The 15,762-nt window shown below is 45.5% G+C and overlaps 1 protein-coding gene across 8 annotated transcripts in view; it reads left to right on the top strand.

Moving 5' to 3' along the window:
* Positions 1-347: 347 nt before the first annotated feature.
* The window catches only part of MTSS1 (MTSS I-BAR domain containing 1), a 250,529-nt gene continuing 235,114 nt past the window's right edge, over positions 348-15,762 (top strand). For 3 of the 8 annotated variants that reach the window (XM_077493314.1, XM_077493311.1, XM_077493315.1), the window contains exon 1: positions 348-771. In XM_077493314.1, the coding sequence (XP_077349440.1) occupies positions 700-771 (72 nt within the window). In that variant the 5' untranslated portion in view covers positions 348-699. The remainder of the gene's footprint in view (positions 772-15,762) is intronic. The other 5 variants (XM_077493317.1, XM_077493313.1, XM_077493310.1 and 2 more) reach the window with 2 other exon arrangements.

Raw genomic sequence — 15,762 nt, 5'->3', positions numbered from 1 at the left:
AGCTTCTGAATTCTCTTCCTATTGGCTCCTGAGGTGTAAATCCTGATTGTATCTCTTTATGAGGCTTTATCAGGATAATGATACAATGTAAGAAGAGAATAATACAATGTAAGAAGAGAATGATACAATGTAAGAAGTCATTATTACATCCCCTGTGATTCCTCTGTTGATGATCGGATGGTGTGATCGGATGATGGGAGTGATGATCCCCCCAATAAATGATGGAGTGGGGGGGAGGGGGGAGCAGTGTGAATACCGCAGAGCGGACACCCCGCAGACACAATAGCTGTGGCTGGCAGGCAGGCGGCGGTTCCCGGGCTGTGCGGTAGGGGGCGCTGGTTGCTGGGCTCTGATTCTGCGGACGGAAGGGGAAGGAGAGAAGGCAGCGCAGTGCTGGGCAGAGCTTGCATCGCGCTGGATGGGACTGGCCGCTCTGTGTTCTCAGCTCGTTGCTCGTTTGTCCTTCCTTAGTGATCGCAGGGATCCCGGCTCACCATGGATCTTGTACAGAGGGGTGATGTTGTGGGGGTTGTGGTCCTGAGGGTGTGATCTGATCCGTCCTGTGTGTCCCCTGTGCCAGGAATCGCGGTGACATCCGTCCAGGTGACATAGAGGTGTATAGAGGGATCCTGATCGCCGCTCCTCGTCCCCGGATTGGCTCTCCGCTCTGTTCTGTGGATTGGATCTCATTGCTGAAACATGGAGGCTGTGATAGAGAAGGAGTGCAGTGCCCTGGGGGGGCTCTTCCAGACCATCATCAGTGATATGAAGGTAAGAGAGAAGGTGGGCTCACATCCATCCAGGATTGGGGTGGGGGTGTTCTGTGATTGGCCGTTGGATGGGGCGATCGGGCGCAGGTGCCTAAGAGCGTTCCGTCATGATTTGGCAATCTGGTGTAGGTACCACCAAGCGTTCTTTGATTGGGCTTAATTTGTGGTGATCTGGTGCCAGAAGCGTTCTATGATTTGGCAATATATCTGGTGAGGGTGCCACCAAGCGTTTTCATGATAGGCATTGTATGGGGAATCTGGTGAAGGGTCTACCAAGTGTTCTACGGTTTGGGCAATGTATGGGGAGATCTGGTGTAGGCGCCAAAGAGCGTTCTATGACTGGGCAATGTATGGGGAGATCTGAGGTAGGGGCCACCAAGTGTTCTATGACTGGGCAATGTATGGGGAGATCTGAGGTAGGGGCCACCAAGTGTTCTATGACTGGGCAATGTATGGGGAGATCTGGTTTAGGTGCCACCAAGTGTTCTATGACTGGGCAATGTATGGGGAGATCTGGTTTAGATGCCACCAAGCTTCCATGATTGGGCAATGTATGGGGAGATCTGGTTTAGATGCCACCAAGCTTCCATGATTGGGTTGTGTTTATGGACCTGGTGTAGGTGCCAAAGAGCGTTCTATGATTGGGCTGTGTATGGGGCACAAAGAATCTGGGAAGATGCTGAAGAGTGTTCTATGATTCAGCAATGTATCTGGCAATCTGGTTGTAGGTTCCCCCAAGTGTTCTATGACTGGACAATGTATGGGGAGATCTGGTGCAGGTGCCACCAAGCATTCTACGATCAGGCAATGTGTGGTGTAGGTTCCACTAAGCATTCTATGACTGAGCAAAATATGGATTCCACCAAGAATACTATGATCGGGCAATGTATGGGAAGATTTGGTGTAGGTGCCACCAAGCGTTCTATGACTGTGCGAATTTGTGTAGATGCCACCAAGTGTTTAATGGCTGGGCAGTGTATGGGGAGATCTGGTGTAGGTGCCACCAAGCGTCCTATGATCAGGCAATGTGTGGTGCAGGTTCCACCAAGCATTCTATGACTGAGCGATGTATGGAGAAATGTGATGTAGGTTCCACCAAGCATTCTATGACTGAGCGATGTATGGGGAAATGTGATGTAGGTTCCACCAAGCATTCTATGATCGAGCAATGTATGGGAAGATTTGGTGTAGGTGCCACATAGCATTCTATGATTGGGCAATGTATGGGAAGATTCGTTGTATGTGCCACCAAGTGTTCTATGATTGGGCAATATATGGGGAGAGCCGGTGTAGGTGCCACCAAGCATTCTATGATTGGGCAATGTATGGGGAGATCTGGTGTAGGTGCCACCAAGCGTTTCATGACTGGGCAATGTATGAGGATATCTGGTGTAGGCACTAAAGGGTGTTCTATGTTTGATCAATGTATGGTTCACAAGTGGTATAAGTCGGTGATTGGGTTGTGTGTGGGACACAAGCGATCTGACACAGGTGTCAGAGTGTGCTATGATTGGGCAATGTATGGGGCACAATCAGTCTGAAGCAGAGCTTTGGCGCAGGTGTCATAGATCTTGTGGTGATTTGGCTGTGTTTGGGATTGAAGTGATCTGGTGCCTTTGCCTAATTGTGTTCTGTGATTGGCTGTGTACAGGGCACAGGAGATCTGGCGCAGGTGTTGTACAGTGCTATGATTGGGCTGTGTATGGGCCAATATAGATCTGGAGCAGGTATAACAGTGTTCTATGATTGGACAACGCATGGAGCACAAACCGTATGTTGCAGGTTCCAAATATCGTTCTATGATTGGCAATGTATAGGGCAGCATGTCACCTCTGGCCTGTCCTTTTGAAAATGCATATTACCTGGCAGCCACTCAATAGCTTTAGTACTTTAATGCTGAGCGGGACGTGCATTGTCTAAATGTTGTGAAGATCAGATCTGTATGTGTATAGATGTGTCGGGAGAAATGCATGCTGGCTGCCACCTTCTTTTGGAAATGCTAGTTGCCTGGCTTTCAGGCAGATGCCATCTTAGTTAATGACCTGAAGCATAGGGAATGCAAAAGCCTACCTCTGCCCACAGCTTTCATTGGCTGCATGTTTGCTTTGGACCTACAACTAGTGAAAATAGAGGAGAGCCAGGCACGTAGCATATTTAGAAGGTGGCCACCAATGGCGTTCCCCCCCCCCCCCCCCATCTTCCTCTAATGATGATAAATTGGCTTAAAAGACGACATCACCATCTAAATAACATCCATCAAGACTTTTCTTATGTCTTGGGCTTGGTTCATGTTTACAGGTACCACCGAATGTGCGTGAATTTTCTGCGCCGTGCGTGTAGAGGATCTCATTCATGTGATTGGGCTGCTCTACACATGAGAAACGGGGAAAAAAAAAGTCCCTGACTTTTTTTTTCAAAAACACACCGCACTGAATCACTTTGCGCCACCATGTGGTTTGGGGTGTGTGAGGGCGCCATGATCCATTCATGATGCTGCCTCGCATCTACTAAAGGGCAGCGGTTTTCTCTTCGTGTCGGGAAAGCATGTGATTCCTGGCACCCAGTAGTGGAAGCCTAGCTGTAGCCCTGTGCAGGATCTCTAAGTGTCCATTAGGCCCAATAGGGAATCCGCATTCCAATGGCGTTCCCCTCATGTACCCTTTAGGCTGGGATCACATATTTGCGAATTGGATGCGTTTTTAAACCGCATCCAATCTGGTTACATTCGCATGTCATGCGAATCGCAATGGAGCCAGGCAGTGGCGACCTGTCCATAGAGGGCACACGGGGGCCGCCTCCCCTATCCGCGCGTCTGGCCCCCAGATGTACATATCAGTGGCGCCGGACCATAGATTCCAATGGTGGGGGTGTGTGTGTTTTATTTTTTTATTTTTTTATAAGCACCTGATTAGACCCAGAGGCTCTAATGTGCTTCAAAAAAGGCGCTTTGGACTCCAAGCCCACCCAGTTGTGTGACCATAGCGAATTAATTTTCGCTATTATCACACTAAAGTTCCTCCCTGCCAATCGGGAGGCAGGTCTGTGAGACCTGTTTCCCGTTTGGCCAAAGTGTCAGGTGATCTTATTGGATGCCTAGCGCTTTGGCAGAAGAGGGAGACGCGCGGCGGAGGAAGCTGGAGGAGCGGACACCGGAGCCGCCACGGCCTTGCCCGCGGTCCAGGAGTGAATGAGAGGACACCACAGCCCCGCCACACGAGCGGGTGAGTGCCAGACTGTCTGCAGGGGGGGTGTTGTTTTTGTTTCTACCCCCCCCCCCCCCAAGAAGAACCCACTAAGTCTCCATTGGGGCTGGGTCCGTGATGTGGTTTCAGAAAGGGTCCTGTGCATTGTTTGGTCCAGTTAAAGTGCAAATTCAGGCAAAAATCAACAATTAAAAAAAAAAAAATCTGATTTATAATAAATATAATAAATTTAATTTTAATAAAATGCTTTTAGAGTAAAAATCTATCTAAAGATAGTTTTATAGTTTTACATTTATTAATAATATATTTTATTCAGCACGAACTAGAGCTTAGTTATGTAGCATGCAATATTTACATTTTTTGTAAACTCATTCAATGAATTCAAGCTCGGCAAGCTGGGATAACACACACTGCATTGATTTATTCACACTGTTTCACAGTAACCATGAGAAAAAAAGTTCAGGACTATTCCTTTATCCCATTGTTTTGCAAATCTATGTACACTACAAACTGATTGAATCGGTCCTGATATCACTGTTTTACTAACCTGACAGCTTATTATTCTAAATAGGAAATTTGTTTGCAAATATTAAAGTTTATAACTACCAGCAAGAATAAGTCCTTACATTTAAAGAGCACCTGTTTCAGATCCATCATGGTAGTGCCCGTTAGCGGGCATCCACTCACCTGCTGCCGCCACGTCCCTCACCTTGTTGTGTCACTGCCACATCACCAGCCTTCCCATTAAAGTGAATGGGACTGTCGGTGAGACAACAGCGGGTCAGAGGAGGAGCCTCTGCAGGACAGAGATGACAGTTGCTCTTTAAAAATTATGATTTGAATCGAGTTGATTTGAATGAAGCTTTTTTGCTAGTGATTTAAATCAAATCCACCCCACTGACAAATTCATATTCATTTCAATTCATGATATTAATTAAAGTCGAATATAATACAGTTTAAAAAAATGTGATTATATATATATATATATATATATATATATATATATATATATATATATATATATATATATATATATAATATAATTTTATATTTTCATATTCAATTTTAATTTTTTTTTAGACCGTAGAATTTCAGAAACTTCTGTGTGGTAGAGCTGCACGATTCTGGCTAAAATGAGAATCACTATTTTTTTGCTTAAAAGATAGGTCATGATTCTCTTACGATTCTCGCGGCGTAACATCATCTTTCACATTAAAACAAAAAAAAAATTAGGCTAATTTTACTGTTCTCTTTTTTTTTTTTTTTTTTTTTTCATTGAAGTGTATTTTTTCCCAAAATTTCGTTTGAAAGACCGCTGGACAAATACAGTGTAACTTAAAATATTGCAGCAATTGCCATTTTATTCCCTAGGGTCTCTGCTAAAATATATAATAATGTATGTTTGGGGGTTCCAAGTAATTTTCTAGCAAAAAATATTGATTTTAAGTTGAGAAACAAGTGTCAGAAAAAGATTTCGATTTTAAGTTGTTAAACTTCCTGCATTTACAAACTTGGCAGACTACCTTGATTTTTTTGTTTTTCTTTACACACAAAAGTTTATCCCTTTGATCAAAGAAGGAAGGTTACTTACAATGTTTCATGTTAAAAACTTGGTAGACTGCCCAGATGTTTTCTTTTGACAGCTGAGTGAGCAGATGAGTCTCTCCACTTGTTATATGAAAGAATCTGCAATAGAGATGGTCGGGGGGGGGGGTTGAATCGAGATCACAATTTTTTTAACGATTAATTGTGCAGCTCTACTGTGTGGGTTGCTGCACAGATGTCAATGGAAATCACACTCCGAAGTTTCTGTACTACTTTTGGGAATCAGTGCGGTGCCTCAAATGTTGTGTCGCACTGATTCGGACAGTGCCATTGCCGGCGATAGCCGCAAATTTGGCATGCGATTTGACATGTCAAAGTGCATCAATGTGAATTTTTTTTTTTTAAAAGTCAGCAGCTACAAATACTGCAGCTGCTGACTTTTAATAATTGGACACTTACCTGTCCCAGGGTCCAGCGATGTGGGGGGACAAAATCCCGCTCATTCCCCCCTCCGCTCGGCGGCGCCGGCATTCTAACTGTGGGCACCTGGCTGTGGCTTCACAGACTACGAGGGACCCCCTAGCAACAGGCATTTAGAGGTGAGTTAAACAATTTTTTTTTTATTTATTTTTTTTGGAATTTTGATGAATTTTTATTTTCTGTGCAGCACCACTTTAATGTCAAAGCTTAATAGAACAAGCTGAAGTTAGAAGCGGATTGGCTACCATGCACAGCTGCACCAGATTTTTCACTTTACAGTTTTAGTAACCCCAAAGTGTTGTCAGTGCAGACGCAGCATTTATGTGCGTAAATAATAATGTGGTTCAAGACAATTCAAATGAATCCCATAGAGCAGATCGGATCGTTCAAGAGTCTGTACCAGCATATGGTTGTTTTTTTATTTATTTTTTTCCCCCCTTTAAAACCTTATATAATATCAAAGTCCATTAAAAGATTTTTGATGTTTTAACCCCTTCATTGCAAAGGGAGCTGATTGGAATGACCGCGTGTTCAGGCTCTTCGCCGTGCTCCGGTGTCATTGGACTGCAGCATGTCTGTATGCAGCGATCGTTTCACACGGGGATCTGCTTCCCTCTGGGTGTTTTCTCATTATTCATTAGCTTCCACCAGAGCGATGGATAACATTCAGTGCATGTGTTTGCATTGGCTGTGCTGGCGTCATTATACGCTTAGTGCTGCGTTTTGGCGTATTATGTCTCAGGCTGCAGTTGTTGGGGGCTGCGAATAAACAGCTGATTACATAGAGTCTGGGGATGGGGGGGGAGGGGTGGAGAGAAACAGGTGGCAGAACAGAATTTCTGCATATTCCGGACCCTCCGTGGGCAGGTGGCGTTTTTTTCTTTTTTTTTTTTTTTCGTAGGCTAGCGATTTTTTAACAGTTTGCTTATGTTACTAAAAAATTTGCGAGCTTCGCTTCACCGAATAGGAAAGGGATCGCTAAACAAATGGAACGAACGGCTACCCAGGGTTTAGTCTGCGATTAATTGCACACAACTGTGTGATTGTACGCTATTGGGTGCGGCAGCAATAGTGTACAACAAGGGTGGGCAACCTGGGGCCCTCCAGCTGTTTCAGAACTACAAGTCCCATAATGCCTCTGGGAGTAATTGTAACTGCCAGCTTTGCAATGCCTCATGGGAAATGTAGTCCAAACGGCTGGAGGGCCCCTGGTGTACACCATAGGGGGATCATAAAGCTCATCTGTGTTGGTGAGGGGTTGCTTCTTTTAGGGCCCATTCATACCATGTACATTAGATGGCCTTGCACAGCGCAGTCCCAATGCAAAGAGCATTTTCCCTGGTGTTCTATGAAGTTGATTGTGTTGGGAGGGGGTGTGCTGACATAAAGTACGGCGTGCACTTTTTTTTTTTTTTCTTCGGCACAGCAATTTACAAGGTTACCGCGCCGTGACGCAGCTCCTGTGAATAGAACTGTCACTTGGACATTTCAACCCCTTCCTGTCTGTCCCAGCATCCCTTTTTAAATGTTCTAAACACCATGTGACTACTGTGATTGGCTGTCACATGATCAGGAGCAAGTTCTCCCAGCTACTGATCGTTAGTGGAGTCTTTGACCGCTCGGTCTCTTTGCAGGGAGTACGCAAAAAAAAAAAAAAAAAAACATACAAATACAGCAGTTTTGCTCACCCAGTCCTGCACCGCCAACTTAATGTTATCAGGAGCCAGCTGGGTGCAAGAGCCAGGAAGAGACATTTGGCTCCCTGATGATGTGCTCCAGTATGTCATCAGGGGCTGGGTGCAAGAGCCAGGAAGAGACATTTGGCTCCCTGATGATGTGCAAGTGCTCCAGTATGTCATTAGGGGCTGGGTGCAAGAGCCAGGAAGAGACATTTGACTCCCTGATGATGTGCATGAGCCATAATCTGTCATCAGGGGCTGAATGCAAAAGTCAGGAAGAGACGGTTGGCTCCCTGAGGATACGTTTAAGCTACATGTCATCTGGGGGCTGGATTCATAAGCCAGGAAGAGACATTTGACCCTCTGACACGCATGCACCACAACATCTCATCGAGGGACTGGCTGCAAGTGCCGGGAAGAGACATTTGGCTCCATGATGACACACTTGTGCTAAAATATGTCGGGGGGGGGGGGGGGAGTGCTGGATGCAAGAGCCAAGAAAAGATGCCCAGCTCCCTGGTGATGCTTTGCAGAGTACCCAAGGCCTCCTGGGACAAGTGACACATCCCAGGAAGCTGCAGACAGCTGAGTACATCATCCTCACCTAGGCAGCAATCCAGGAAGAATGGGGATTTGTTCCCCCTAAAAGGTAATAAAAATATAAAAGATTTGATTGTAAGAGAGGAGGTGTGTAGGAGCGGAATCATGTAAAATGGGTGGGGAGGGTGAAGGTCAGCTTTAACGCATCGTATGATGCGCAAATAATGTACATTGCATTAGGACAGCATATTCATTTGAATGGGCCGCCTAAAACCTCGGCATCAAAAACCCGCATGTACCATTTCTGGAGGGGCACCGTAATGCACTGCAAAGTACGTCTGCCAGGGAGGGGGCATTGGGATCCCATTCATACCCTTTTTTTATAATGCAGCACAGTGTGGTGACATTCTACAATGCAGGTGAGTTGGCTTAGTGTGCATTGGGGTACCATTGAAAATGAATATCGGTTTACGTTGATGGGCCCTTGATCAATTGCTTTATTTGTTCAGATTATTCCGTACAGGGATGTTCTTCTTGTACAACAAAATGATGAAAATCACCTCACGTTTCCTGATCTATAATTGATATATTGGATGTTATTATTGATCTGTTTTCTGTCAGTCGTTGTTCATGATGATAAGAATTTGGATTGTCAGCACAGAAGACGTCCCCGGCACTAAAATCAGCCAACACGTCTCCCTGATGTTGGGGGCAGGGCTCTGATCATGTTGCTAGGGTCCTGAGAACCAGAGCGAGCCGTATCCAACCGCGTTCAGCGTGTCCGAGAACGTTTACACTCTGCGAATCATTCACATGTCATCGCTTCTCCTCATTATAGTCTGATTCTCATGTTTACTTGTTAACACTCGAAGTGTCATCTGAGGAAAATGCCACGAGGTGTGTGTGTGTGTGGGGGGGGGGGGGGGCGGTTCATTTTATTGTCTCTCTCCATCTTTCTTTCCATCTTCAATCCCCTCTCATTGCCTCCATCTCCCCCCCTCAACCCACACCTCCTCTTTACCTCTGTCTCCTCCTCTACCCTCCCCTTCTCCATCTCTCTTCCACCTCTGCCCTCTTGGGGGGGGGGGGCCCCCGTTATCTCTGTTTCCCCCGACACCCTCACCGCCTCTTTTTCTCTGTCTTCCTCTCTACCTTCTTCCCTTCTCCCCCCACCCCCCTCCTCATTTTACCCTATCCCCCTCTACCCTTTCTCTCTCCCCCCTTTACCCTCACACCCTATATATCTCTGCCGCCTCTACCCTCTCGCCCTCTACCCTCTCACCCCCCCTTCCCTCTCTGGCGCCTCTACCCTCTCGCCCCCCTTCCCTCTCTGGCGCCTCTACCCTCTCGCCCCCCTTCCCTCTCTGGCGCCTCTACCCTCTCGCTCCCCTTCCCTCTCTGGCGCCTCTACCCTCTCGCCCCCCTTCCCTCTCTGGCGCCTCTACCCCTCTCGCCCCCCTTCCCTCTCTGGCGCCTCTACCCTCTCGCCCCCCCTCCTTGTTCTCTCTCGTTCTCCCTCCCTCCTTGCTATCTCTGTCTTCCCCTCTACCCTCCTTTCCCCCAGTCTAACCTCCCAATCACTGCCCCCACTCTGTCTCGCCCCTCTCTCTACCCTCCCTCGCTCACTGTCCCTCTTTCCCCCCTCTTCACCCCCCCCCAATCTCTCTACCCCCCATCTTTCCCTCTCTTTCCCCTTCTCGCTGTTTCTAAGTCCCCATTCACACCAGAGCACATGTCGTTCAATTTCCAAAGGGTGACAATGCTCAAGATAAATAATCCTTTTATTCCTAATAGGCCCATTTACACCTGAATGTTGTCGCTTGTTGGCCTTTGTGTGAAGCAAAAAATAAAATAAAACACATGAGCTTCTTAGTGATTCTCACATCCTTTCTTTGGTCCCAAATTTTAATAGGAGAGCACCTGAAAATGGTTGAGAAAACGTGTTTTTCAAGCGCTCCCATTTAATAGTCAATGGGGCCAAAAATGTATTCTTTTTCCTTCTGTACTCCAAAAAACACTTGGCTGTTACCTCTTATCCATCCACCATTTGTCTTTGTGATGATCTTTTCAGGAAGTGCCTTGGAGTAATTACAGATGTGTTCTTCTAAGGTTCTTCTCGTTTGGTGTAACGTTTTTGCTGTTCAGTTAGAGTCTGGGGTCCCGGATTAGATTGTATTTTCACATTACTCGGCTAAAAATTGGATTATGTGCTCATAATCTAAGTGGATAATATGAGCTCCTTGGTGACTCGGAATAGCTGCTTCATTAACAGTTGGTATTAGGAGGTCATGTGACTTGCTGAAAGACCTGAGTTATAGGATTTTCCAAAATTGGAGGTTACTGAGTTATAATTGTCTATAGCAGTCTTTGTCAACCTTTTTATCCAAAAGGGTCCCTTGACATAATTTTAATGCCTTGGGGAAGACAGGCTCAAATTTACAGGGGGTCTGTAGGAAGAAGGCCCCTTACATTTGTGGTCGGGGGAAAGAACACCCTTTCCGTTGGTGGTCCGGGGGGTGGGAGGGAGAATGCCCCTTCCGTTGGTGGTCCGGGGGGTGGGAGGGAGAATGCCCCTTCCGTTGGTGGTCCGGGGGGTGGGAGGGAGAATGCCCCTTCCGTTGGTGGTCCGGGGGGGGGGGGGAGAATGCCCCTTCCGTTGGTGGTCCGGGGGGGGGGGGGAGAATGCCCCTTCCGTTGGTGGTCCGGGGGGGGGGGAGAACGCCCCCTCCGTTGGTGGTCCGGGGGGGGGGGGGGGGAGGGGAGAACGCCCCCTCCGTTGGTGGTTGTGCGGGGGGGAGGGAGAACGCCCCCTCCGTTGGTGGTTGTGCGGGGGGGAGGGAGAACGCCCCCTCCGTTGGTGGTTGTGCGGGGGGGAGGGAGAACGCCCCCTCCGTTGGTGGTTGTGCGGGGGGGAGGGAGAACGCCCCTTCCGTTGGTGGTCCGGGGGGGGGGGGGGGGAGGTGAATGGAACTTTTGTTAGAGCTTTATGCTGTAGGAGGAGGATTATGTTGTTGTTACCATGCAGAGGTGTTTCTGATGAACTCAGGGCTTGTATACACCGGTGAATCGCTGATGTTCTTCGAAGGTGAACTTCAGGCACATATTAAGAAATAACACCGGTGGGAGTTAAGTGTTCATTCAGAAAAACCATTAAGGGCATATTCAGGCTCATTGGGTCCGGGGTTAAGGCTGCCAATACTCCACATTGGACCACGCAATGCATATGACCCTTTTTTTTTTTTTTTTTTCACCATAACAATTTGTGTTTTGGCAGCTACACAGTGAATGTCCTCACAAAGCTCTGTAGAAGGATATGTGCGTGAACGAGCATGTTCTTTTGTGCATTGCAACAACACATAAGTCTGAATGGGATCTCAATTTATCTAGTGTAATGCTCCTAATGTAAGACCTGTATTCATCTCCAAGACAAAGAAAGGGAGAAGCGGGACTCTGAACCAATCAGGATATGCTGCAGTACACATGTGCTGTTCTTTACAAAACAGGAGGCGTGAACGCAGGGATGACTCATCAAATGTGCCTGGGAGGTGTTTGATTGCCTTGCGTTCTCAAACTGTTAGGTAGTAATAGACGCAAAGTCAGTTGCATGTACCTGCTATCCATTCCCATGGGTAGGTTCATTTTTACTTTATTTACCCTTTTTCAACCTGTTGGCACTCAGCATATATTTGGCACCTAAAATCGCAGTGCGGTTCTGCTGCAGTTGTCATGCAATAAATCGGGGCAAGCCACTTTGTGTGAAGCATGTCACCCAAAAGTAGCTAATAGATAGGAAGTAGTTCTGGACAGCCGTATTCAAAAACTACAAACAAAAATACATACCACAGCACAAGAAAACTGACGTGTTTCACACTACATATAGTGCGTAATCATGGCTATGATTAAGCACCATATGTAGTGTGAAATTCTGACGCATTTCTTGTTCTGCTGTGGTATGCATTTTTGTTTGTAGTTTTTGAATAAATGGCAGTCCAAAACTACTTCCTATCTATTTCCTATATGCATTGCCAGTGTTCTGCCAAAAACTGTCCCCCCCCCATCGGATAGCGTCTGCCCCGTACTGCGCAGGTGCAGCGTGTACAGAGGACAAGGAGACTCCGAAAGTCTCCGAAGATGAACGGCGCCTGGGCACTGAGTCCAGATTCAAGCCCCACCATCCAAGTGGACATACGGTAGCACTTAGTAAGAGGGTCCCTCGTGGGCTTGTTTCGCTCACCACGCTTCGGGCACGGCCTCGCTTTGCTCTGTAATTTTTTATCTTACTCTGCCCAATTGGATGGTGAGGCTTGAACCTGGACTCAGTGCACAGTCGCCGTTCATCTTCGGAGACTTTCAGCGTCTCCTTGTCCTCCGTACTGCACATGCGCAGTACAGAGCAGACACTATCCGACGGGGGACAGTATTCGACACAACACCGGCACCTGTGGCCTCTTAACTGGTGAAGAAATGTACTTTTGGCCGATTCTCCTGGAGTGGTGACATCCCCCTTCCCTACCCAAAAGTAGCTCCTGAACTTTTTTTTTTTGGGCAAAATTCTTCATGCGATGCGGTTTTCTGCGATTGCAGCGCAATTCTATTGCTTGTCAATCGCAGCAGAACCGCAATGTGATTTTAGGTGACATTCAAATGAATGCCATCTCAAATGTGCCATCTGCGATTTTGTCATTCATGCTTGGACGCTGTCAGAAACCATGAATCAGACTGAGACAGAAGTACAATTAAATCACACTTGTTTATTAATAAAATGGTAAATAAAAAAAGCGTAGTCAAAGGAGTCCAGTAACCGGAACGCGTAATCGGCCAGGCCAGAGTTCAATAACCAGATCGGGTAGTCAGCCAGGCCAGAAATCAGGGATCCAAGTAGAGCAGCAGCCAGCAGGATAAGGAGCCAGAAGAGATGTCAGCAAACGAGTCTTCAAACAGAACCGCAGGAGATGATTTCTTGTGATGTGACCAAGGCGAAGGCAGAGATGAAGTGAGCTGGACCGCTTTAAGTAGGCAGGTCAGAGATGAGTTAGCAATTAGCCGACAGCTGAGCAGCCAGCCCAGAGAAGGAAGAGCTAAGCCAGCCCTGGCAGACGCTTTGAAATGGCGGGCACAATCATGGCAAGCCTGCCCACGATTTAAAAAGCAGAGCGGGTGAATGCAGTCTTAAAGGACTTGAAAAAATAACAGACCGATTGTCCCAGATCACCAGGTAAAAATTAACTGGAAAAAGGCCTAAAAAGAAAAAAAAACTAATAGGGACACCATATCTCTGAATTGGTAAGCTGCAGTATATTAAATTTTTGTTTGTGCATTTTAGATACGCTTTAACTATCTGTCAGAATAAAATCATTAGAGATAGATGTGTATATATATATATATATATAATGTCAGGTTATGTGTTAAAAAAAAATAAAAAATTATTGTGAGCTGCCGCGCTACCTGCAAATGGAAGGTCGTCGTGTACAAATCCGCTTATGTGGCAAAGGGCTCGCTACTGGAAATGATGGCTTTGTATATATAATGGGTAGTATGTTGCCTGTGTAAAAATAGCATATTGGCACCCTGTGAATTTATTGCTGTACCATCTCTTATTATCTACGAGAAAGTAAAATGACCTCTGTGTATTTTTATTTCAAGCGCTGAATCATTCCCTTTTTTTTTTTTTGTTTTTTTTTTATCGATCTTGTGCATTTTAAATCTTTCCTTATCTCGGTGTTACATATGGCTATTTTATAGAAGGACGCATGCAGAAAATCCTTTCCATCTTTGAGATAGTAAGATGGTATAGGTGGGGGATACTTCACTGCCTTCCTAGAGAATGAAATTCTAGAAAGTACACGTGAGCAGGGATCGACAAACTAATATGGAATTCAGGAGCCCGTCTGTGCAATCCAGGAGCCTGCAGCATTTTTCTTAGGAGCCAGCTCTGTTGACAAAAGATAGGCGACCGCTGTCATTTTTAAGGAGCATTGGCTACCTGGCTTCGGGGATTTCACAAGCCCTGTACTAAATAATAAATTGCTAAAGGGTAACTCCGCTTTCTTATGTAAAAAAAAAAAAAAAAGTAGCAAATTAAAAAAAATAATATAGCTTCTACAATTACTACACAATCGGAGTGGATAAAAATCTATGAATTTTTTTTTTTTTTTTTTTTTAATAAAATGTATTTTAATGGTTTTGGCATAACAATCTATCTAAAGATAATAATGTAGTTTATTCAGCATGAAATGGAGCTTAGTTAGGTAGCATGAGGCTGTATATTCTGCAACATTTTTAAAATTTTTGGTAAACTCATTCAATGAACCCAAGCTTTGCAAGCTGAGATAACATGTACTGCATTGATGCATTCACACAAATTCACAGTAACCATGATATAAAGCACAATTTGTGAATATTCCTTTATCCCATTATTTTGCAAATCTATGTTCACTACAAACTGTATGATTGTTGCTGTTTTTACTAACCTGATAGCTTATTCTAAATAGGAAACCTTAATTTTGTTAATCATTGTAGACCCCCCCCCCCAGGAGAGCAGCGCTTGCCTTGTCATTGTGAATAGAGGAAAAGCTAATAAAAGGCACTTCCTGGTTAAATTCTTTTTATCCACCCTGTATACTATTCAAGGAAAAGACATGATTTACATGCGTGTAAAATACTGACCAGTGGTGTAGATCTAAATGTGATGCTAGTTAACTGATATGTATGTATAGACTCATTAAAAGCTATATGGGATTTTTTCAAAATAGTTTTTGACTCAAGCTGTGATTTTAAATCAGAGTTCACTCAAGTTCCATGCAATTTATTGTAGTCAGAATCCAGGGAGAACCTTGCATGGTCACCATGAAGTCTACTTCCTAAAGCCTGTGCTGTGTAACGTCCCAAATTCCCTTATTGATCTCTATGACAGCTTTTGAATCTTGTTGGTGGCCAGGAAATTAGCAGTGATACTGATGCACCAGACAATCAAACACAGAGGACGCTTAGCTGGGTGTGTCTGGGGATTCCTACCATACATCACAAGCAGAGGTTCCCAGATCGCAAAGCTAACTATCCATCATCTGTTAAGACAGGAACTGAGGGGAAATCTCCCAAATGAGGACAGAAACAATAATATAAAGCTTCCAATCCTTCCCCAGCCTGTCCAAGGGCCGGTTTACACCTGAATTGCACAGGAATGCATTCCCATGTGATTCCTGCACACAATGCTATTTTGCAGCCCATCAGTAAGCTGCAATTTGCACCGGAATGGCAAAAAAATGAGTGCATGCACTACCTTGAAAAACATACCGTACCAAATCGCATGGTACAGTGTGTTTGTGATCTGTGTTTGGAGTGCCATCAAAATTACATTGGCACACACAGCAGATTGCAAAGAGCAATGCGCTTGAGCACTGTGCTGGAAATGCTTACCGAACGCATCTTTCGTGCACCGCTTTCTGATGTGAGCTAGCTAGCCCTAAGGCATTACTGCAGTAAAACGTTTTTTTGTTTCATTTTTAATAGTTCAAATATTCATAAATACAAATAATACAACTTGCA

This window comes from Lithobates pipiens, unplaced genomic scaffold, assembly GCF_037356315.1.
Source record: "Lithobates pipiens isolate NorthernLeopardFrog02 unplaced genomic scaffold, aLitPip1_a1.2 Scaffold_19, whole genome shotgun sequence".
Lineage (NCBI taxonomy): Eukaryota > Metazoa > Chordata > Amphibia > Anura > Ranidae > Lithobates > Lithobates pipiens.
This window is presented reverse-complemented; position numbering and strand designations above follow the sequence as displayed.